Source organism: Mobula birostris, chromosome 1 (genome assembly GCF_030028105.1).
Source record: "Mobula birostris isolate sMobBir1 chromosome 1, sMobBir1.hap1, whole genome shotgun sequence".
Lineage (NCBI taxonomy): Eukaryota > Metazoa > Chordata > Chondrichthyes > Myliobatiformes > Myliobatidae > Mobula > Mobula birostris.
The window spans coordinates 44,066,114-44,091,381 of record NC_092370.1 but is presented as its reverse complement, the minus strand read 5'-3'; the positions used below and the strand labels follow the sequence as shown (position 1 = coordinate 44,091,381).

The window sequence follows — 25,268 nt, the reverse complement described above, 5'->3', positions numbered from 1 at the left end:
TGATGGAATTGAAGGCTTTGTGTCCAGGTTTACAGTAGATACCAAGGTAGATGGAGGGCAGGTAGCTTTGAGGAGGCAGAGAGGCTACAGAAGTACTTAGGTTAGGAGAATGGGCAAAGAAGTGGCACAAAAATGAGTCCAGATTAAAAGACTTGTTATATGAGGAGGGTTAGCTGGCTCTGGGCCTGTACTCGCTGGAATTCAGAAGAATGAGGTGTGGTCTCTATCTTACATTCTTATCCTCTAAGAAAGGCACAGCCGTAAGGTTACTTTCACTGATGTTGTTGATTTTATCGAAAGGCTAGTGATGATTGTTACACACCCAGTGTTTCACAAACTATACAAGACTATATTGCTGGCGGTAAGTAAAGGTGTGAACAAAACTGGATCACAAATTTATTTCCAAGCTAAAAGTAGCTTTGCCACTACTGTAGCGACTGTGGAAAGTGAAACTGAGCCCGGAGATGATGAAAAGGGTGCAGATTCGAAAGAAGCCATGAATGAAGCAAACACAGCAGTGAATACTGCCCTAGTATCCAATGATCTTACAGGGCTTGGCGATCATGATTGTAAACTCCCTATAATTTCACTTTAGATGAAGCCCAAGAAGAGTAACAAGACAGTGATTACTTATGCTTTCCTCGATCAAGGATGTACAGCAGTGTTCTGCACAGTGAGCCTCATAAACAAGCTCAACCTGACCGGAAAAGGAACACATGCTCTCTTACACACAATGGGTCAAGAGAAGGATGTGAGTAGGTATTTCGTTTCAGAATTGGAAGTGGCTGGATAAGATAGTGAAAACTATTGTGAACTACCTAATGTCTATACACAGGAAAGTATGCTTGTCTACAGAGGAAGCATTCTTCATCAGAGGTCTTCAGGCATGATCTCACCTGAAGCATCTTTATCTGACAGAAACTGAATTGGAAATTGAGCTGCTGATAGGGATGAATGTGCCCCAGGCCCCGGAGCCATTGCAAGTGATTTGCAGTGCCAATGATGGACCCTATGCAATCAGAACAATGCTAGTTTGGACTGTTAATGGACCACTTAAAGGAGGCTATGGTGCTCGTCCAGAGTTGATTGCTAATGGGACTTCAGTTTTGGATGAGCTTTGGCAGCAGCGATTCAAGACAGATTTTCCTGATCGAGTCAAGAGAGACAACCTAGTTTGGCAGGAGAAGAGCACAATCTAGGATAGACTGCTTACCAGAAGAGGATGTTTGTGTAAGTGTTGAGATTTCATGTCTATTGTGACTTAATAGCATGTAGTTTTAATTAATATAGTATAATAATTGGGGGGCTGGAATGTAGGAGCCATGCATCTATTCTCCATCTGCTCTGTATTCTCCATTGTGCTTTTATTATGTTTATTATGGTAACTAGTCACATGAGTATACTGCAAGTTACGTATTCTTGCTTATTTCTTGGCAGTTTGCAGCTTTGGACTGCCGGAGGTCATGGCTTTGCTGACCACTTAATATTGCTTTATTGTATGTTTGCTAATAAAGGACTGAATAAAGGATTTGATTCTTTGGCACAATCATTTCATTGGAGCTGAGGGTGCGTCATGCAAGTATAACAACTCTATGATGATCGCAGGCGAGCGGCAATTGATATGATTTTGGATTAGTTTTTGCCACTACAAGCAATATATATTTAATCACAAATGAGAAAATCTGCAGATGCTGGAAATCCAAGCAATGTACACAAAATGCTGGAGGAACTCAGCAGGCCAGGCAGCATCTACGGAAAACAGTACAGTTTACGTTTCAGGCCAAGACTCTTCTGCAGGACTCATATTTAATGGGGGAAAGAATAGTCCCTTCCATATGTGAACTTTGGCTCAGGCACTTCTCGACAGCGACTCTAAAACAAAAGAATAATTGTAAACCTACCTTTGCTTACTTAGTTTAATTCAAATAGATTAAAGGAGGTCACAAAAGACTATGGTGATAATATATATTTAATATTTCCATTTCTACTTTTGCTTTAATTTTCTGAAATGTCTGTCTTTAGAGATTAATAAAGCTTGCATTTGATCATCAAGAATCCAGTTTTCAAACAAGTTCATTTTAGTTCTTGATTCACCAATAATGGTAATTTCACAGTCTTTAGTGAATAGTAATACTGTAACTCTAAATTTTGTACTCAATACAAACTTTAGTTTAAAAGGTGACATGCTTACAAAGTACAAAACTAATCAAATATTAAATATCATAAAGGATGAGTTACAGCACCTCTTTCAGGCAGCTTTTCAAAGATCTTGAAACTTGATGCCCAGCTTAATTTTTTTACAATCACAGATGGTATAAAACACCTGATAACATCATTAGCAGATTTTGTGGTGATCTTAACTCCTTATGCTTAAAAAAAGCATAACTGAGAATTGACTAGCAATGAGGAAAAAATGTACCCTTACCAGCTCTCACAAGGTAGAAGAGGACATAGCCTGGGGAAGAATAGTGACTTCCATACATAAACTTTGGCTCAGGCATTTCTCGATAGCGACTCTAAAACAAAATAATAATTGTAAAACTACCTTTGTTGAATTCAAATAGATTGAAGGAAGGCACAAAAGACTACAGATAGTGACATTCTGAAATGAGAACGAAAAATTCCAAAGGTAGTGGTGAGATTATGCAGTATTCCTAGAGGGAAACAATGTGAATGCTTCAAGTCATCAGATATAGTCATGTGCTTTCTAAAATTATTATTCCTTACCATCAGGTCGCTTTAGGAGCTGATTACTCAATAGTAATCAGGACATGGCCAGAGACAGAAATGCAGCTGCCTTTACATAGGCAAACCATGAACATTAGCTAAATGGCGGAGCAGACTCGATGGGTTGAATGGCCTAATTCTGCTCCTGTGTCTTATGGTCTTATGGAATACTAAGCATAATGCCTCCTAATATGCAGCTTTATGACTTTTGAACAATTTGTAACAATCTATAGATAATGTTGCACAGTAAATATACTTTCCAGGAACTGGACGATGTCTGTCCAAACTCTTTTCAGACCACAACACATTATAGCTGGTTTCAGCTTATGATGGAATTAGCACTTGCCTAACTATACAACTTGCATTTACAGAGCACCTTTACCAGAAAACGTGCTGAAGCATTTCTGAGGCAACAGCATATAAAATGACAAGTGAAATAAAGGACAATGTTTTAAGAGGGATAATTTAGTTAAGATGTGAGCTTTCAGGATAATAAGACCATAAGACATAGGAGCAGAATTGGGCTATTCATTGATCATTGAGTCTGCTCTGCAGACTTCTGGAAGGAGCAGAGGGATTTAGAGAAAGGTTTAAGCATGGGATTCCAGAGTATGGGACTAAACAATTGCAGTCTAAAGTTATCAATTGTAGTGTGAAAGAAAATGGGAATTCCTTAGTTGCAAGAGATAGAGAAATGCAAAGTTGTCAAAGTATACAAGGCTGAAGAAAGTTATAGAGTGAAGATGGGAGGAAAACAGGGCTGAAAAGGGACATAGACTATCTCTCCTCATCCTATTACTGCTATCTTTGGACTACCTAAAATTTCCAGTAATCTTTCTCCTTCAGCCCGCAGAATGATTGCATTTCTTACTTTAATGGCGAAAAGATGTATTTTACAACATTGGAAAGAGCTTAATGCTCCAACTACCTTTTTTTTGGTTTTCTCAGACGATATTATGCTTGAATTTGGAGAAAATTAGAAGCAATCTTTATGACTCTTCATTTAAATTTGAACAGACCTGGAGATCTTTTATTCAATATTTTCATTTAATGTAATATATACCTTTCTTGTTTTTTTTTACTGTTTTTAATGGAGGTCGGGATTGAGGACGTGATTTTAAGTTTTTTAACTCTGTTTGGTTTCAAGTTAGCCCATTGCTTTGCTTTGCTTTTAGTTAGTTGCACGGTGGGTTTTTTTTTTGGGGTTTTTTTTTCCCTTTTCTCTATTGATATATATAAAAATTAGTATACTGTTATGTTACCTTGGTATGTTACGTTTAAATTACATTGTTTGTATTTTTTTTTGTATTAATATCTCCTGTAATTTTATTATATTCTAACAGTGTATTAGTGCCTATATGGCTTACCTTTCTGTATACTTATTCAATAAAAAGATTTAAAAAGAAAGAAAAGGGACATAGACGATTCAAAATGCTGCATATGAATGCCCACAGAATGTACACAAATCAGCAAAAAAGTTATGGGTAAACAGGAGTGGGCTTTCAGTCACAGAATTTAGGACAAGCTAATATTTTTAGAAGCTAGAAGATGAGGGAAACTCGGCACAGAACGCACTTTAAAAGCTGGCAGGCATGATTTTCAATCAGCAACTGGTAATTTTGAATGCTACCCGTTTTAATTCTTTCCTGCTTGGAATTTTGCCATTCACAATATTTATTTCATTTGCTGGACCTTCGGCTCTGATCATTCTCTGGTGAAGAATTGTTTAACCTTAATACAAGGTTCACTGTGCAAAGAATAACCTGCCTGGAAAGCACAGTTGTTTAATTGTCTCTTTATCCCATGATAAAGATCACAGATTGGCAAAAAATTAGTGCTGAATATAAATGGTGAACCTGGCTCAACACACACAAAATGCTGAAGGAACTTGTGTGTGCTGATCCAGGTATCCCACATCTGCAGTCTCTATAGCTTAGTTTCACGGAACTCGGCTTATGATTTCCAATCTGTCTTAGCATAGACAGCAAGATCTATTGCTACCCAATGTTGGTTTTATGTATTTTTAAGTGAACAGTACACAAGAGGTTGAATATAAATTTAATTACTAAAGCAGCAAGCATCGTTCAGTTACTGTATGTTAATCTCATGGTCTGGCTCTGAAATCAGGAACACTAAGAGAGAAAAATACCATACAACCAATCATACTACTACTGCTACTACTACTACTACTACGTCGATTCAGGCTTAGGGGGCTGGCGTCGGGTAATCATAAGTGAGAGGGAAGAAGAATGGGCTGTGTTTATCTAGTAGACATTACATCTGGAGTTAGGTTTGGGCCAATGTAACATATACATCACCACATACAGATCATACAAAAAAGCAAAACAAAGTTGGCAAATGAAAATTCAATGAGATCTTTGATGATTTGAAATCAGTAATGGAATGAACAGATTTACAGTAACTGTGTGAAAATTTTACTTCTGCTCTCACAGCAAGTGCAACATTTACTGGCACTACAGTGTGTAGTTTAACTACTAACACTTTAAGTAATCCAGAGGAGTTGGAAAATGTCTCAAGTTATAATGTGCATCTTATCGGTTTTAAAAGGTATTAACAGCTTGAAACTCAAATTCTCTACTGCATGTCACATAAACAAAAAAACCTGGAATTATCAATAATTACTCAATTAGTAAAAGACAATCACTTCAAAGAAAAATTTTAGAAGAGTCATTCATATAACAAACATGCTTTTCTGTCTGAATACGACTCTTACCAACAATCGAAGAAGTCGTTCTTTATTTAAGGCACCCACTGGTTTCCCCAGATCACGAAAAGTTCCAGGATTTGTAAGATCTGTTCCAAGACAAAAGTTAGAGTTGTGTTATTATAAATGCTCAGGTAAAAAGGAGAAAGTGTATTTAATGTGACCCTCATCCTGATGGCTAAATCAAGGGGTTCTGTGATGTTTTACTTAAGCTCACTGTTGCAAAGGAGAGGTCTGGTTATTTTATTGAGGAATATTCTATTCATTTGTACAATGCCTTGCCACCTGTCCATTGGAGAAGAGTTTGCACAGAACTGGCTGACCACAAGTCAATCAGATAGTGGTCTGCAATAAGTTCCTTGAAGCTCTCCAGAGAAAGGTGCAGGTGGATTCTATTGGGCAGGCTACCCAAGTCATTTGGCTCATTGGAATCTTCACACAAACACTTGCAGCTTGCCTAACTGGTGATGAAACATGTTAAATAATTCTAGTATAGATGGAATCTCAAAGCTACAGGGCAGTGCCTGCAAGACACCACGTTGGACGATACCATCATTGGTCTTCCATTGAAATATTCTATCTGAAAAGGAATGCAGCAGTCTTTGCAACACACACAAAATGCTGGTGGAACGCAGCAGGCCCGTTGGAGATGGAGGAAGTTATAGAGAATTACATGTTGGACACGGAGGCTGGTGGGTGGTAGGTGAGGACAAGAGGAACCCTATCCCTAGTGGGGTAGTGGGGTGGTCTTCCTTTTTTAAAGAAAGGGGTTTCCCTTCCTCCACAGTCTTCCTTTTTTAAAGAAAGGGGCTTCCCTTCCTCCACCATCAACTCTGTCCTCAAACGCATCTCTCCCATTTCATGCACACCTGCTCTCACTCCATCCTCCTGCCACCCCGCTAGGGATAGGGTTCCTCTTGTCCTCACCTACCACCCCACCAGCCTCCGTGTCCAACATATAATTCTCGGTAACTTCCGCCATCTCCAATGGGATCCCGCCACCAAGCAGATCTCCCCCTCCCCCACTTTCTGCTTTCCGCAGGGATCGCTCCCTAAAGTGATTCCCTTGTCCATTTTACCCCCCCATGCCTCCCCACCGATCTCCCTCCTGGCACTTATCCTTGTAAGCGGAACAAGTGCTACACCTGCCCTTACACTTCCTCCCTCACCACCATTCAGGGCCCCAGACAGTCCTTCCAGGTGAGGCGACACTTCACCTGTGAGTCTGCTGGTGTGATATACTGTGTCCAGTGCTCCCGGTGTGGCCTTCTATATATCTTGGCGAGACCCAACGCAGATTGGGAGACCTCATCGCTGAACACCTACGCTCTGTCCGTCAGAGGAAGCAGGATCTCCCAGTAGCCACACATTTTATTTCCATATCCCATTCCCATATGTCAATCCATGGCCTCCTCTACTGTTGAGATGAAGCCACACTCAGGTTGGAGGAACAACACCTTATATTCCGTCTGGGTAGCCTCCAACCTGATGGCATAAACATTGATTACTCTAACTTCTATTAACGCCCCTCCTCCCTTTCCTACCCCATCCCTACATTTTTTTTCCCTCTCACAATAACTCCTTGCCTGTTCTCCATCTTCCTGTGGTGCTCCCCTCCCCCTTACTTTCTTCCAAGGCCTTCCGTCCTATGATACTCCCCCTTCTCCAGCCTTATCCCTTTTGCCAATTAACTTCCCACCTCTTGGTTTCATCCCTCCTCCTCCTGTCTTCTCCTACCATTTCAGGTCTCTCCCTCCCCCTTTCAAATCTCTTACTATCTCTTTTTTCCATTAGTCCTGACGAAGGGTCTCGACCCGAAACGTCGACTGTATTTCTTCCTATAGATGCTGCCTGGCCTGCAGTGTTCCACTAGCATTTTGTGTGTGTTACTACAGACACTACTCAGCTTTTGGAAATATCCCGCTTCTCAATCATGTTTTCCTCCTCTGAGTAACTGGTAAAAGATGGGGGAGGGCGCATCTTGCAGAGCCATTCAAATACATAGAGCAATCACGTAAGACAGCGCGCCCTTCACAACTTGCCCCATCCTCAAGCAATTTCTCTCAGACAGCTGAATATCCCCTTTGTGGCACAAACGGTGCAGTAGTTTCTCCAATCTGAAAATATAGGCAGCCATCTTTTCTTCCTCCTGGAACGTGTGCCTAAATTTTATCATCAGATTGGCTGCACTTTCAGCAGTGCCAAAAACATCTTCTAGAGCTTGCAGGTAATCAGCTAACATACCTCACTACATCAGCCACCCAACCCTTTAAGCTCTCTACCAGTCTCTGTTTTTTTCATATTACCTGAACACTGCCACTCATCCAGTAACTGAGGCCCAAGCCTTATATTCTTCTTCCCCATCAGATGTGGGCTTGACCCCAGAGAACACGTCCAGCCTACGATAACTTTGGCTCTCTGCAGATACATTTCTGCATTTATCAACCAGCGATGTCATAGTCAAAATCAGCTCAGAATTTAAATCAACCACTGAAGGACCAGTTGGATCTTTCACATCAGACAACTTTTTTCCCTCACTTCACAGAAACGAGAACAACTTGTCTTTGAAGTCTTCGCTCTCATCTACAACATCTCACCCCTTCTTTAAAAACATGGACTGTCCATGGCCCTGTCTCTCCAAGTGTCCCTATCCTATCAGGTGGCACGACTTCAGTTACATCACTGATCGTATGGATTAACCAACATCCTTACCTGCCGATTGATCAAACCACTTTTCAACCAGCTTAACTTTTCCCAATACTTTCACAAACTTAGCACTCTCATCAGCAATTCAACAGGCTGTGGATATCCACCCTGTTCAGAACACAGCATTACTTGTGGGTAGTCTCCTCGAATCGCACCAAAGCTTAATCCTCACTGGGTTCGTATGGAAACCTGGCTCCTTGCTGGCCCTGTTAAGAGCCATGGGACTAGGAGGTGAGAAGGACACCTTTCATGCAAAATAGGCATCTAGGGTCGGTATGATATGGGGTTTAACCGAACAGGAACGTCATGGTGCTCCTATTAAAGAAACCTCAATTTGAATGAATTCTGGGTAAATATTACCTTTACACAATTGTCAGTCGGCAAGAAATAACAAATTGTACTCTGCATAAAATTATAAAGAAAGTATATTTACAAATTTCAGCTTTATCAAATTGTTAGCAGGAAAAAGAAAAGGAAAATAAAAGGGTCCATTACAGCTAAGTCAGTCTAAACGTGCACATGGTTGGAGCTCATCTTGAATTTGTCTTTTTACTCAGACGATAGACCCAAGGTCTATGTCAAAGCACACACCACTTTCCGAAGTTCACTTGAAATCCATCTCAAACTAACGAGATCTCTCTTGGGCGTATTGGTCCTTCCATCTTAGAGCCATTCATCCAGACAGAGCACCTTGTGGAACAAGGACACCACTTCCCATGGCATTCTCAGCCATCTTCCCTCCCGTCTTCCCTGCAGCTCCTGCCCAAAAAAAAATTATCCGCAAGCCACATTATCCATTACAAATCTCTCTCCACCCCGCTCTCTTGAACATTCATTGATTCTGCCGCCCTGATTGGCTGACACAACATTCACAAGTTGAACATCTGCTTTTACAGAACTGCTAAATGAAGTACCTACAGCATAGCAGTAAAAATCTTAACCAAGGCACTCCATTTATATTTACAAATATCATAAACATAGTATATTTACAGGAAAATTCTAAACATTTACTCAAAACATCATTTCAAAGCTCATGCCCATTTTCTTTATGGTCATTGATAAAAATAGTACCTAATTCCAAAGAAGTATAATCAGCTATGATCCAAGGGAAAACAGGATATTGAGATAAATCATTACAGCTGCGGTCAGCCAGATTATTGAGGTGCAAGAGATACTGGTAATTTGAGAGATGTCCTCTTTGCCACTGTAGCATGTAGTTTTCAGCTGTTTGTTCAGTAATATGATTTTCTGTAGAATAAAATTTTGATTGGAAACATAGCAGTTAGTTTAAAATCAATATACCATAAAAATTAGAAAATGTATTCAGATATTTTTCTACTGTACGACGTCCCAAAATTAAATTTATATATAAAGTTGTTACTGCATTGGAACCCTGGTGGCAAGATGGAAAAGGCATGGAGCAGTAAAATACTACATTAACAAGGGATGTCAATAATGCAAAGAGATAGGCTCAAGGAGGCTTTTGAAGGTGAATGAGAATTAACAAGGTGGAAGTGGTCAGAAAAGTATCCCTGGCTTTAGGGACCGATGGTTGAATGTACCTAGAGGGGAGAATAAAGCAAATATGTTGGAAGTACTTGAGTGATGTGTAAAGTGGATAATATCAGTTCAACCATGTATTGTACGTTTCTTCTAAATTTTCAGTTCCATTGAACTTGGAAGCCAAAACTGGCAAATAACATCTGGTTTATACTGTAGAGGTAATAATGGCGGACAAGGAAACAGAAGATAAAATAAGTAAGTATTTTGCATCAATCTTCACTGTGGAAGGCACTAGCAATATGCCAGATGTTTGAGAATGTCAACGGGCAGAAGTGAATGTACTTGCTATTACTAAGGAGAAGGTGCTTTGGAAACTGAAAGGTCTGGACCAGATGGACTACATCCCAGGGTTCTAAATGAGGAAGCTGAAGAGATTGTGGAGGCATTATAGATGATTCTTCACGTATCACTAGATTCTGGAATGGTTCCAGAGGACTGGAAAACTGGAAATGGCTCTACATTCAAGAAAGGAGGGTGGAAGAAGAAAGAAGTTATAGGCCAGTTGGTCTGACCCGAGGGAAAATCTTGCCTGACAAATCTGTTGGAATTCAATGAGGAAATAGCAAGCAAGACAGACAACAGTGGATGTTGTGTACTTAGATCTTCAGAAGGCCTTTGACGAGGCGTCCTACATGAGGCTGCGTATGGTATAGCCAAGTATTACAAGAAAAGTACTAGGGTGGATAGAGCTTTGGCTGATTAGCGGGAGGCAAAGAGTGAGAATAAAGGGACTTTTCTGATTGGTTGCCGGTGACTAGTGGTGTTCCAGAGGTCTGTGTTGGGACCACTTCTTCTTACATTGTACTTCAATGATTTGGATGATGGAATTAATGGCTTTGTGGTCAATTTTGTGGACATGCAAAAATAGGAGGAGGGGCAGATAGTGTTGAGGAAGCTGGGAGACTGCAGAAGGACAGACAGATTAGGAGAATGGGCAAAGTGGCAGATGGAATACAGTGTCAGGAAAATATGGTCATGTACTTTGGTAGAAAGAATAAAAACGGACAATTTTTTGAACGGGGAGAAAATTTAAAAATCCAAGTTGCAAAGGAACTTGCGAGTCCCCGTGCAGGATTCCCCAAAGGTTAACTTGCAGGCTGAGTCATGGTGAGGAAGGCAAAAGCATTGTTAGCATTCATTTCAAGAGAAGTAAACACAAGGATGTAATGCTGAGGCTTTATAAGGCACTGGTGAGGCCTCACGGGAGTATTGTGAGCAATGCTGGGCCCCCTATCTAAGAAAGGATGTGCCGACATTGGAAAGGGTTCAGAGGAAGTTCACAGGAACAGCTCCAGGAATGAAAAAGTTATCATTTGATAGCTTTCGACCTGTACTTGCTGGAATTTAGAAGGATTTGGGGGGGGGTGGATCTCATTGAAATCTTTCTAATGTAGAGGAGCATCTATTTAAAACAGAGATGCAGAGAAATTTCTTCAGCCAGAGGGCGGTGAATTTGTTACCACAGGCAGCTATGGAGGTCAGATCGTTGGGTGTATTTAAGGCAGATATTGATAGATTCTTGATTGGACATGGCATCAAAGGTTATGGGGAGAAGGTCGGGGAATGTGGTTAAGGAAGGGGAAAAAGGATCAGCCACGATTGAGTGGCAGAACAAACTTGATGGGCCAAATGGCCTAACTCTGCTCCTATGTCTTATGGTTTACTCACTGGAGCTTAGAAGAATAAGAGGGAATCTCATTGAAACTTATCAGGTGCTGAAAGGACTAGATAGAAAGGATGTGGAGAGGATTTGGGAGAAGAAAACTAGTCAGAATTTCTTTCCTCTGGACTGATATCGACAGTATATGCAATAATTAAATAGAAAACAGGTTACGATGTATAGGTAGCAAATTTAGAATCAACTGACCTAAAAATGTTGCAATATAGTAATAAAGTTCATCACGATCTTTAGAGTTGTAAAATTTCAGGTAGATATCAGAACAGAGATCATTTTCTGTGCAAAATATCTCAAGACCCTAAAAGAGATAAAGGTAGGGAATACAGTTAGTTTAATTCTATTCATACGACATTAAGTATTCTAAAATCTCCAATGCAGCACTTGGATGAGATTAGAGAGTATATTATTACTGAATGACATCCATGTTTTCCAGTCCTTTAGTATACTTTCTATGCATACCAATTACAAGTTGTTCCAACTTCAGATCAGACAAAATTTATCATTCAGTTACTCACCAAAGGTTTTAACCCATGTCGTCTTTTGTAAATGCGTCTCACATCATGCAACATTATCTGCACCACTGTCTCCTAAAATACATAATGGAATAACAACACAAAGTTCACTGGTTATTTGGAATTATTTGTACTAGAAAAAAATAGATGCTTACGTTCTTTGAATTTTATAGTGCGTCCTTAAAACAAATTTCTTTGACAATTTACTATTCATGATAAAAGATTGAGCATTTTGAAGTTAGTTCTAACAAATTCACAGTGCTCTCTTTGTGATATGAAGCATGCGAGATGTTGCAACGATGATTCATTCACAAATGTACAGCATCCACAAAATAAGACCATAAGGTACAGAAGCAGCATTAGGCCATTTGGCCCATTGAGTCTGCTCTGCCATTTCATCATGGCTGATCCAATTTTCTTCTCAGCCCCAATCTCCAGCCTTCTCGTTGTATCCTTTCATGCCCTGACCAAGCAAAAATCCATCAGCCTCTGCCTTAAAGATACATAAAAACTTGGTCTCCACAGCTGCCTGTGGCAAAAAATTCCACAGAAATTCCTCCTTGTCTCTATTCTAAGAGGAAGCCCCTCTATTCTGAGGCTGTGTCCTCTGAGCTTAGACTCTCCACCACAGGAAACATCCTCTCCACATCTACTCTATCAAGACCTTTCACCATTCGATAGGTTTCAATGAGGTCACAACATTCTTCTGAATTCTAGTGAACACTGGCCCCGAGCCATCAAATGCTCTCCATATTACAAGCCATTCAATCCTGGGATCATTTTTGTGAACCTTCCTTGAATCCTCTCCAGTCTTAGCACATACTTTCTAAGATAAGGGCCCCAAAACTGCTGACAATACTTAAAGTGAGGCCTTACCAGTGCTTTATAAAATCTTAACATTACATCCTTGTTTTTATATACTAGTCTTCTTGAAATGAAGGCTAATTTTACATTTGCCCTCTTCACCACACTCAACCTGCAAATTAACCTTTAGGGGATCCCGCACAAGGACTCCCAAATCCCTTTTCACCTCAATTTTTTGTACTTTCTCTCCATTTAGAAAATAGTCAATCCTTTAATTTCTTCTACCAATGTGCATGACCATACACTTCCTGACACTATATTCTCTATGCCATTTCTTTGTCCATTCTCCTAATCTGTCCAAGTCCTTCGATAGCCTCTACTTCCTCAAAACTACCTGCCCCTCCACCTACCTTCATATAGTCTGCAAACTTTGTAACAAAGCCATCAATTCCATTGTCCAAATCATTGACATATAACATAAAAAAATGTAGTACAGTTACCCTCCAGCAGCATCTTCCAAACACATTACCTCTACCAGTATGGACAAGGGCTGAAACACGTCAACTACTCCTGAACCTGGCGGTGTGCAGCCAAGGCTCCTAACCACCCACTTGATGGAGGCAGCAAGAGGGAAATGGGTCAAGCCCAAACAGACGGGTCAGGCTCAGGTGGGGGACCTTGGCTGACATGGTGAAGTGCGCTAAGCACCCGTTTGTCCTCTACCCTCAGCCTCGACACCTTAATCTTTTAAATCTGGCTTGACGCTTAATTGAGCTAAAATATCGATTTGGTTTTGACTCTCAGGCTTGGGCCACACTTCAATCCAGCCCAAAGTCCACCCCAGCAATGGCTGCTGCACCTCCATTCTCAAGAGTTCAGTTCACCAAATCCTCAGCAGACTGCAACAATGCCAGATTGTTCAGATGGTACAAAAGCACACCTCCCAAAGGAAAACTCTAGGCTGCAGATTGAAGTGATCGTAGTCCAGAAGTATATTTAGTAAAGCAATCAGAAACAGAAATATGTTTATTGTCACTGACAAACGTCTCCCGATGCAACCTCCTCTACATTGGTGAGACCCATCATATATTGGGAGGCTGCTTCATCGAGCACCTCTGCTCCATTCTTCACAAGTGGAACATCCCGGTGGCCAAACATTTTAATTCCAACTCTTGTTTCAACATCTTGGTCCATGGCTTCCTCCTGTACCAAGATGAGGCCACCCTCAGGGTACATTCCATCTGGATAGCCTCCAAACCGATAGCATGAATATCGATATCTCCTTCTGGTAAAAAAAAATCCTCCCCCCACCCCCCAAACTTTTCTTCTATTCCTCACTCTGACCTTTTACCTCTTCTCACCTGTCCATCACTCCTCCCTGGGTCCCCTCCTCCTTCTCTTTCTCCTAGGGTCCACTTTCATCTCCCATCAGATTCTTTCTTCTCTAAATCTTGATCTTTCCCAACCACTTGGCTTGATCTTATCACCTTCCAGCTAGCCTCCTTCCCCTCCCTCCACCTTTTTATTTTGGTGTCTTCCACCTTCCTTCTTGGTCCTGAAGGGTCCCGGCCAGAAACATTGACAATTTATTTCCATAGATGCTGCCTGACCTGCTGAGTTCCTCCAGCATTTTGTATGTGTGTTACTTGGATTTCCAGCAACTGCAGACTTTCTCATGTTTATGATATGTCATGAAATTTGTTGTTTGCTGCAGCAGTACAGTGCAAAACACAAAACTATAAGTTATAATAAGAAATAAAGAGTGCAAAAGACAATTAATGAGGGGTAGAGGTCATGGCAATGCCCAGTACACCTCCTGAAAATATAATTGAAAATAAGATTTCAATCCTTCTCAAATCATATGGAAGGACTTTCCTCAGCTCACACAATATTTTTCTGCAAAATTACACCAGACATATAGTTCTGGAACTTTAGCAGAAAATAATTTACATACAATCACTGTGAAATGAAACAGATGGCTGTGTTCACTAAATTTAAATATGCACACCTAGCACATAGTAAACCACAAAGCCTCAGACATGACTCTGTGAATCAGTACTATTTTAGTCTCACCTTATTCAATCACAATGGGTATGTCTAGTGAAAATAAACGTCACTCGTTTCCAATCACAAACACAGCTAATTATCTCAGAGCGTAAACACGAGCAATTCTGCAGACGCTGGAAATCCAAGTAACACACATCAACACTGAGAATTATCTCAGAGACTCATTTTTCTGTCAACACTTCCATAATGAATCAATTTCTGAAAAATCTAATCTTGCTTCTTTATTTTCTCTTTTTGCCATACATCATTATTCCCTTTGTAATTAATATTTCCTGTCTTCCAACTTTCACCCTTACCCTTTCTTTCAATGCATTTCTATTATCTTTTATAGCCCAGAAATTGCAGTGAGTATGACCTACAACAGTGGTCCCCAACCACCAGGCCACGGACCGGTACCGGGCCGCAAAGCATGTGCTACCGGGCCGTGAGGAAACGATATGATTTGGCGATATGAGTCAGTTGCACCTTCCCTCATTCCCTATCACGCTCTGTTGAACTTGAACGCACGCGAGGTCATTACCCGTGTGTCATCCATGTCAGCGCGGGAAGGAGATCAACTCCTTGAGTTTGCAAATGACGGTGGGCTGAAAAGTATGTTTTACATAACATCTCTGCCGGCATCCTGGATCAAAGTCAAGGCTGAATATCCTGAGATAGCCACGAAAGCACTGAAAACGTTGCTTCCATTTCCAATATATCTCTGCAATGAACGCAACAAAAACTAAATTGCAGAATAGACTGGACATAAGGAACCCCCTTTGAGTATCGCTGTCCCCCATCACCCCTCGATAGGACCGTCTTGTTTCAGGGAACAAGTATTCAGCCCAGGGCTCCCAATGATTCAGTGATACTGGTGTGTTGCAATGATTTTATATGTTTATACGGGGAAAATACGTGCTGTGTGTTTAATATTCAAACGTTACTTAAAATCTTATGATGCTATTGACTTAATAAGTGACATATAACCATATAACAATTACAGCACGGAAACAGGCCATCTCTGCCCTTCTAGTCCGTGCCGAACACTACTCTCATCTAGTCCCACCGACCTGCACTCAGCTCATAACCCTCCATTCCTTTCCTGTCCCTATACCTATCCAATGTTTCTTTAAATGATAATATCAAACCTGCCTCTACCACTTCTAACTGGAAGTTCGTTCAACACTTCAAGCTCCCTGTCCTCCCCTGATAATTGACTTATCACTATATTCATGCGAGGAAAATATGCAGTGTGTGTTTAATATTAAATTTCTTAGATACAACCTTTTAGAAATGAAATTGAATGTATTAGCCGCTTATCACCTATATTCCGGCCGTGATTAACACCCCCCACCTCCCCCGAACAGAATCGCCAAAAACGATTTGTAGAAAAAAAATCGGCACGTACATGCATGCGCACTGGTGCCCGCACAAGGTATCATGGTCATTGTAGTCTTTCTCGGGGTAAACACAACGTATTTGACTGCTACTCTTGTCCGTTGGCAACCCTACCCCCCCACCCCCCGGGGTCAGCCAGTCCACAAAAATATTGTCAATAATAAACCGGTGCGCATTGCAAAAAGGGTTGGGGACCCCTGACCTACAACACTCACTATCGCCCTATCCAGAAAGATCACAATTATCCTGTGCAGACCTTCTAAGGCCAACTGCTGAAATGCATTGACTCTAGCTCATAAGCTAGGTCACGTGGTGTAGCACAACCTACTACTTTCTGATCCCAGCACATGAACAGGGTGAGTGCATTTTTTTTTATTTCCACTTACTGATCCAATTCTTCGCCAACATCCTGCTGTTTTCCCCTCCAGTACGATCTCCATCTGCCCATAATCCACAAACTCTTCCCCATGGTTCTCCTCACCTCCCTCTGTCTCTTTTACGTTCTACTTTCCTCTTTTCAGTCCTCTGTCGTTTCCACCTATCACCTCCCAACATCTGACTTCCTTCCCGCTCTGCCCTTCCATCCTATGTGCTATCCCCCTCATCTAGAGCCACCTGTCATGGGCCAGTTCCCGCTCCACCCTCCCTCCACTTTTTTATATGGTTATCGCTCTATTTTCTTTCAGGCCAGATTAAATGATACAAACTGTTGACTGTCTATTTCCCTCCACAGAAACCACCTGACCTGCCCAGTTCCTCTAGTGTTTCAGGTGTTGCACCAGATTTCAGCATTTGCAGTCTTTTGCGTCTTCATATTAACAGTGCGGACCAAAAGTATATTACTTCTGAGAGTGCTGGACAAAATACCTACTTGGATTGCCAACTAAGTTATGTCCTCTTGGTTAGTGACAGCGATGCAGGTGGATGCTTCCCTGGCATCATGGATTCTTGATTACCTGACTGGCAGACCACAATACGTGTGCTTGCAACACTGTGTGTCCGACAGAGTGATCAGCAGCACTGGGGCTCCACAAGGGACTGTCTTGTCTCCCTTTCTCTTCACCATTTACACCTCGGATTTCAACTACTGCAGAGTCTTGTCATCTTCAGAAGTTTTCGGATGACTCTGCCATAGTTGGATGCATCAGCAGGGGAGATGAGGCTGAGTACAGGGCTACGGTAGGAAACTTTGTCACATGGTGTGAGCAGAATTATCTGCAGCTTAATGTGAAAAAGACTAAGGAGCTGGTGGTAGACCTGAGGAGAGCTAAGGTACCGGTGACCCCTGTTTCCATCCAAGGGGTCAGTGTGGAAATGGTGGAGGATTACAAATACCTGGGGATATGAATTGACAATAAACTGGACTGGTTAAAGAACACTGAGGCTGTCTACAAGAAGGGACAGAGCCGTCTCTATTTCCTGAGGAGACTGAGGTCCTTTAACATCTGCCGGACGATGCCGAGGATGTTCTACGAGTCTGTGGTGGCCAGTGCTATCATGTTTGCTGTTGTGTGCTGGGGCAGCAGGCTGAGGGTAGCAGACACCAACAGAATCAACAAACTCATTCGTAAGGCCAGTGATGTTGTGGGGATAGAACTGGACTCTCTGACGGTGGTGTCTGAAAAGAGGATGCTGTCCAAGTTGCATGCCATCTTGGTCAATGTCTCCCATCCACTACATAATGTACTGGATGGACACATGAGTACATTCAGCCAGAGACTCATTCCATCGAGATGCAACACAGAGCATCATAGGAAGTCATTCCTGCCTGTGGCCATCAAACTTTACAACTCCTCCCTTGGAGGGTCAGACACCCTGAGCCAATGGGCTGGTCCTGGACTTATTTCATAATTCACTGGCATAATTTACATATTACTATTTAACTATTTATGGTTCTATTACTATTTATTATTTATGGTGCAACTGTAACGAAAACCAATTTCCCCTCGGAACAATAAAGTATGACTAGTTGCCTGTCAAAGTATCCAAAACATAATTGCTTCGAAATTTAAATGGTTTTGTTCAGCATTAAGCAGTTAATTTGTTGTTTTCAGAATTAAATAACCTTTTTTCTAAGGTCAAGCATAGCAATATTTTCTAGGTACCATACCTTAACGTGTAAAAGTTTAGGAAATGTTACATGACTCAACACAAACAATTTCTGTATTAGGGCTCCACCTGGTGGTTACTAACTGCAACTGAAGGAGATTTGTTCTTTGACACTGGGCACTAGCAGTGGTGGTGAGGAAATCACGAGACAGTGGGTCATCTACTAAATATTAGTTCTTTGTACAAGAAAACGAGCAGGTACTATGGCAGGGAAATGCAGTCATTTGCACAAATACCAGCATTTTTGCTACACAGAAATGGAGGTCAAGATCTAATCTATACTTTTCCCCCCAATTCTGTTACACAGGTCTGAAAGATTTACCTTCCATAGATAGTGCAGCGATTTTTATTTCAATCAGTTTTTCTCTTTTAAAAAAACAAATTATTATATTCTCATTCTTTTTATTACACCTATTAATCAAATGACAAATGTACAAGAAACAGTAAATTACAAGTATTTTCTGGAGTAATATGCTTAACTGATATCCAGTTGAGTTGTAAACCAACAAATACCAAATCCCTTGGCATTTTGGGATTCTAAATATTACATTTTCATTAAAACAGCAAAGTTTTTAAAAGATTAAATAATTTCAATAAATCCAATTAATAATACCAGTAGGTCCATTTACAACATTCTGAAAATAATTGGGTAAAGATATGGTTAATTGCAGAAGGCCCAGTGCCTTGGGCTAAATTCAGAAAGCACGTATTAAGTATATCAGATATGCATCAGTAGCCACTGATTAAATTCAGAATTTTTTGATCTGCAGGACTCTTAATTACAAAGAGAACATATTTAAAAAATTTTAAACAGCAAAATGCAAATGATAAGCAACTTACCGGATAGCTATTCAAAGGCTGGAAATACAGGTTTTGATCAGTGATGCAGACATGTCCCGGATTAGACACCAAGGGTGTGACCATTTCAGCCTCGCACTCCATGTGGGGTCTTTCTGTAACACTCTGGAACCTACAAGACACTTCAGTCACTACTGATAGTAAAAGAGAAGAGCGAAAGAGAGGGAGCCGAAAAGCAATGTGTTTAATAACAAGAAATATAAATAAAACTCTGATTAATAAAATATTTTATAATCTTAGAACTTTAAGTTTTATGTTCATTATTGGGAAATGGATACTTAACAAATATTACCTATTTTTATCAAACGAAGTCCGAGCCAATCGTGACTGCAGAATGGCTGTGACCTACAAATGGAGAGATGAGGTGAGAGAAAGAATATAAAAACACCTGATTCCATTCCAAAATATATTTATTGCAGCTGCATTGTTAAATTTAATGTAAAACAATAGCACACGCAGTCAATCGTACAAAAAATTGTCATCTCTGAATGTTTGCACTTCTTCCATCAGATGTTGGATCAGGATCTGATTAAAAGAAGTTCTCCTAAATAATATCCTCTCCTCCAACAATACCAAATAAAGCAGTCAAAGGATTAGGCACGAAATTTACTTTAAAAAGAATCCAAGAGGTTTGAAATACTTCTTTCTAATATTTTCCAAGACTCAGACATGTCCAAAATATATGAATGAGTGAAGCTTCTCCATTATTACATTTATCACAATACGGAGGTATATCTAAATTAAAAATGAGACAACTTATCCTTAGTCATATGGGCCCTATGGACCACTTTAAATTGAAGGAGAGAGTGACGGGCACGTAACGATGAAGTGTTGACCAATTTAAAAGTTTGATTCCGAGTTTCCTCAGAAATTGGAAGTCTGTAAATCTTGTTCCCAAAGATTTTAATTTTATCTAAAGGAACACTTCTCATTCCCAACAGCATATTATAAATATTAGATATAGATCCATTATAAAAAGGTTTCAGATGAAAGATTATATCTAGTAGATTCTTATCAGGACTTTTAGGAAATGTACTTATTTGAGAATGTAAAAAATCTCTTATTTTGGAGCCATCTGATTTGCACATTTTGGCTTTTATGTCTCTTATGACCAGAAGGACGCTTTTGCTTAAATGGAAAGATGTGGCCCCTCCTATTCACGCCCAATGGCTACGTGATGTGATGTCACGTTTAAATTTACAGAAGATTTGATGTTCAATCTTTGAATCTAATCAAGACTTTCAAACACTGTGGGGACCCTTTCTGAATTATTTTCAAAACCTTTGATTTGCTGTTAAAGCACAGATGATGACTAACAATCTTTTCCCTTTTTTTCTGTTATCAGCTTGATAGTGGGTTAGATTTTTTTATATTAAAAAATTATTATTTTTCAATGCTACGAACTAATTGATTTGTACGAATATAGGGTAAGGAGTCTTTATATGCGATTTAGTTTAATGTATCGACATATTCTTTTTCCTGTACTCTGTGTTCTTATATATATAAATTAATAAAAATATTGGAAAAAGAAAAAAAAAGTTCTCACTGGCAAGAAAAAGGTGAAAAGAAATCATTTTAGCCAACTTTTCCATTTCTCCAGACACTCAAATATAAACTCGACCGCATCTGTGCCAGTAAGAATGCAGGCTGAACCACAAGCTGTGGAAAAATATAAATACTTGAAAGCAGTGAGAAATTCTGAAATATTTAAAGAAATTAGCTTTATTTGTTACATCGAAACATACAATAAGTTGTGTAATTTGCATCAACACTGTACAAGGATGTTCTGGGACAGCACATGTTGCCATGCTTCAGGTGCCAACATAGCATGCCCACAACTTACTAACCCTAACCCATATAGGTCTTTGTTCCAGTTTCCTCCCACATTTCAACCAGAGGAAACGCACACAGTCATGGGGAGAATGTACAGTAGCAAAAGTGAATGCAGATCACTGGTCCTATAAACTGTTATGCTAACTGCTGCACTACTGTGGCTACCCAAGAAATTTAGAACAATTTTTAATAATATGTAAGCTATAATGATGATAGACAACCTACTTAACCCCTTTAAACTAATGCCATATATAAAAATTGTCATATACACACATAAGTCGGGTGGGAACCGGTCTGAAGGGACTCAAGATTGGATAGATGGTAAAAAAAAAAAAGCAGAGCCAGCATGCAGTCTGACTGTCAGGAGGGGAAAGCAGATGAAAGAACACAATTGCAGCTGGCAGGGGGAGGATCAGTGCATGAGGGATGCAGAATCAAAAAGGGTAGCAAGTGCCGCACTCAAGGTGTTGTTTCTCAATGCACGGAGTACAAGAAATAAAGTGGATGATCTTCTTGCACTATTACAGATTGTCAGGTATGATGCTGTGGCCATCACTGAATCGTGGCTTAAGGACAGTTGTAGCTGGGAGCTGAGTGTCCAAGGTTACAAATTTTATCAGAGGAATAGGAAGGTAGGCAGAGGGGGTGGTGTGGCTCTGCTGGTTAAAAATGGCATCAAATCAGTAGAAAGATCTGACACAGGATCAGAAGATGTTGAATCCTTGTGGGTTGAGTTAAGAAACTGCAAGGGTAAAAGGAACCTGATGATGGTTATATACAGGCCACCCAACAGTAGCTGAGATGTGGACCACAGATTCCAATGGGAAATAGAAAAAGCATGTCAAAAAGGCAATGTTATGATAGTCATGGGAGATTTTAACATGCAGGTCGAATGGAAAAATCAGTTTGGTAATGGGTCTCAAGAGAAAGTTTGTTGAATGCCTTTGAGATGACTTTTTAGAGCAGTTTGTTGTTGAGTCTATTAAGAGATCCACTGTACTGGATTGGGTGTTATATATTGAACCAGAGGTGATTAGGAGCTTAATGTAAAAGAACCCTTAGGCAGCAGTGATCACAATATGATTGAGTTCAACTAGGGAGAAAGTAAACTCTGGTGTAGCAGTACTTCAATGGAGTAAAGGAAATTACAGTGGGTTGAGAGAGGAGTTGGCCAAAGTAAATTGGAAGGAGCTGCTGGCAGGGATGACAGAAGAACAGCAATGGCACGAGTCTCTGGGAAAAATGAGGAAAGTGCATGATAGATGTATTCCAAAAACAAAGAAATACTCAAAATAGCACAATCTTGGCTGACAAAGAAAGTCAAAGCTAACATAAAAGCAAAAGAGAGGGCATACAAAAAAGCAAAAATTAGCAAGAAGATAGAGATTTGGGAAGCTTTTAAAAACCTACAGAGAACAACTGAAAGAATCATTAGAAGGGAAAAGATGAAATATGAAACCAAGCTAGCAAACAATATCAAAATGGATAGAAAAAGCCTTTTCAACTGTGTACAAAATAAAAGCGATGAGACTGGATATAGGACCACTAGAAAATGAGGCTGAAGAAATAATAATGGGGGACAAGGAGGTGGCAGATGAACTAAATGAGCATTTTGCATCAGTCTTCACCGTGGAAGATACTTGCGGTATTGTACTTGCCTGGTGTTGTAGTGAGTGAAGGAAGAGAAGTTGGTGCAGTTACTATTACAAGAGAGGAGGTGCTCAAAAAGCTGAAAGAGCTAAGGGTACATAAGTCACCCACACCAGATGAACTGTACCTTAGAGTTCTGAAAGAGGTAGCAATAGGGATTGTGGAGACGTTAATGATGATCTTTCGAACATCATTGGACTCTGGCATGGTGCCAAAGGACTGGAAAATTGCAAATATCACTCCATTCTTTTAGAAATGAGGAAGTCAGCAGAAAAGAAATTATAGACAATAGACAATAGGTGCAGGAGTAGGTCATTCGGCCCTTCGAGCCAGCACCACCATTCACTGTGATCATGGCTGATCATCCACAATCAGTATCCAGTTCCTGCCTTATCCCCATAACCTTTGATTCCACTATCTTTAAAAGCTCTATCCATCTCTTTCTTGAAAGCATCCAGAGACTTATAGACCAGTTAGCCTGACCTCAGTGGCTGGGAAGATGTTGGAGTCTAATTGTTAAGGATGAGGTTATGGAGTATTTGGTGACATAGGACATAGATAGGATAGGATTAGGAGAATGGGTAAGAAAGTGGCGAATGGAATACAACCATACTGGTTGGTGTGGTCTTTCAGTGATTTTATTGATATTCTTTTTATTGATTCTACTATGGTTATTGGATTTATTGTGTCTACAATAAAATAAACCTCAGGGTTGCATATAGTGACATATATGTACTATGATATTAAATTTACCTTGATCCGTGCCATCGGAGCTGTGCTTAACCACACAGTCATAAGTGTAAAGCGAGTAGAGTAAGGGGCTAAGCACACAGCACTGTGGTGTAGCTACGCTGATAGAGATTGTGGAGGAGATGCTGTTGCCAATCCAAAATGACTGGGGTCTGCAAGTGAGCAAATCGAGGATCCAATTGCACAAGGACAGATTAAGGCCAGGTCTTGAAGCTTATTGATTAGCTTTCAGGGGATGATGGTATTGAATGCCAAGCTACAGTAGATAAAGAGCATCCTGATGTATGCATCTTTGCTGACAAGAAGTTTCAAGGTTGAGTGAAGAGCCAATGAAATGGCATCTGCTGTGGACCTGTTGTGCCAGTGGGGAAATTGGAGCAGATCCAAGTCATATCTCAGGCAGAGTTGCTATGTTGCATCACCAACTTTTCAAAGCACATTTATCATTGTGAACATAAGTGCTACTGGAAAATACTCATTGAGGCAGGTTACAAAGTACTTTGATAATAAGTTTATTTTGAACAAAAATTATTTAATAAGATCATGATAATTGCAAAAATCCCTTACCATTGCAATCTGATCTGCCACTTTGTCCAACCGAGAAGCTCTGTGAAGCTATGAAAAAAAATGCTATTAACAGTTTTAGATTATTTACTATGCAGATATCTCAATTAAAACCATTTTGATATATTGATATAAAAGTAAATTCAAAGAATTAGCAACTCCACTGATGGTAATGTGGAGCTATCATCATCAGGAACCAAACTATAAGAGGACTTGGCTGCTGCCAGCTTCTTTCAGTCATTATGTCTTGGAACTCTCATGTGCTTCCTTAATAGTAAATTTTTTAAGCTGTCAATAGTTTCTTCTGTCTGACTAACATTAACGATTAGATGATCACAGGTAGAGTAAAGCTAAAATTGGAGAAATGCATGAAGTGCCCACAGTGGAAAAAAATCCGTAATGATCAAATTGGCTAATGAATGCGTAATGCTCCTTTTGAGATTTGTTTACAGACTTAACCTTTAGCAAAAAGGGAACTATTTACAAGGAAAGTCATTAATCCATTTATTCATTACTGAGGAGCATGCTAAATCTCTGAGTTGTTTTTAAACAGGCATAATATTGATTTCATAACCAAACAACTGTAGGAAGTCAGTGGGTCAAGCAACATCTGTGGACCCAAAGGGATGGTTGGCATTTCATGTCAAGACCCTATCTCAGGAGTGAACGTGGAGGAAGATGGTCAGCGTACAGAGGTATGAGGGAGGCGTGATACAGGGTAAATATGATATCAGGTAATGTGAAGGACAATAGACAGGTGAAGCCAGGTGGGGGAAGGGGAGGAGTAAGTTGTGAGAGATTTTTAAAATTGGCAGTGGTACTAGGTAGGAGGCAGGAGAGGGGGAAGGTAGAGACAGAGTCTGGAATGTAATAAGGAATGATGATTCACAGATTTCTCTTTACTTAGTCTCATGTGTCCATATTAACAGACTGTGGAGCCACATTAGAGTTTGCTGTAGTGTTCACAATGTTCTTACAATGGTTAATAAATAGCCACAGCTGGAGAAAATCACATTCTCTGAGTGAATTGGACCACTAATTGTATTGCGTTGTTTGGATCAGGTTTGATGATAACTGGATTGATAGTGCAATATGTACTTATTGCAAAAGCTGTTCTCGCATTTACGTTCACAACACGAGTGAATGAACAAACAACCTCTTACTAAGAATTCTGGACTGACTCAGAAGTACTCTTGTTTTGTAATATTTTACCTGATGTAAACTTTGCACCACATCTTCTGCTTTTGAAGCATCTTCTATTCTGAAAGTGTAATCCTTTGGGCCCTAGTTAAGATGTAGATAAAATATTTACATTAGCAAATTACTTTGAATCAGTTTATTTTCA

At 40.1% G+C, this 25,268-nt stretch overlaps 1 protein-coding gene across 5 annotated transcripts in view; it reads right to left on the bottom strand.

Annotated features, from left to right (window-relative positions):
• Positions 1–25,268, bottom strand: part of nsmaf (neutral sphingomyelinase (N-SMase) activation associated factor) — a 152,123-nt gene that overhangs the window by 88,626 nt on the left and 38,229 nt on the right. For 4 of the 5 annotated variants that reach the window (XR_011885587.1, XR_011885584.1, XM_072254663.1 and 1 more), the window contains exons 7-15: positions 25,136–25,207; positions 23,927–23,974; positions 19,419–19,471; positions 19,109–19,238; positions 11,915–11,986; positions 11,589–11,697; positions 9,230–9,406; positions 5,462–5,541; positions 2,426–2,516 (exon numbers count right to left, since the gene is read on the bottom strand). Coding sequence is in view for 2 of the 5 variants with exons in the window: in XM_072254663.1 (XP_072110764.1) it covers positions 2,426–2,516; positions 5,462–5,541; positions 9,230–9,406; positions 11,589–11,697; positions 11,915–11,986; positions 19,109–19,238; positions 19,419–19,471; positions 23,927–23,974; positions 25,136–25,207 (832 nt within the window). In the remaining 3 variants the exon portion in view is untranslated. Of the gene's footprint in view, positions 1–2,425; positions 2,517–5,461; positions 5,542–9,229; positions 9,407–11,588; positions 11,698–11,914; positions 11,987–19,108; positions 19,261–19,418; positions 19,472–23,926; positions 23,975–25,135; positions 25,208–25,268 lie in introns of all 5 variants that reach the window. The other variant, XR_011885590.1, reaches the window with a different exon arrangement.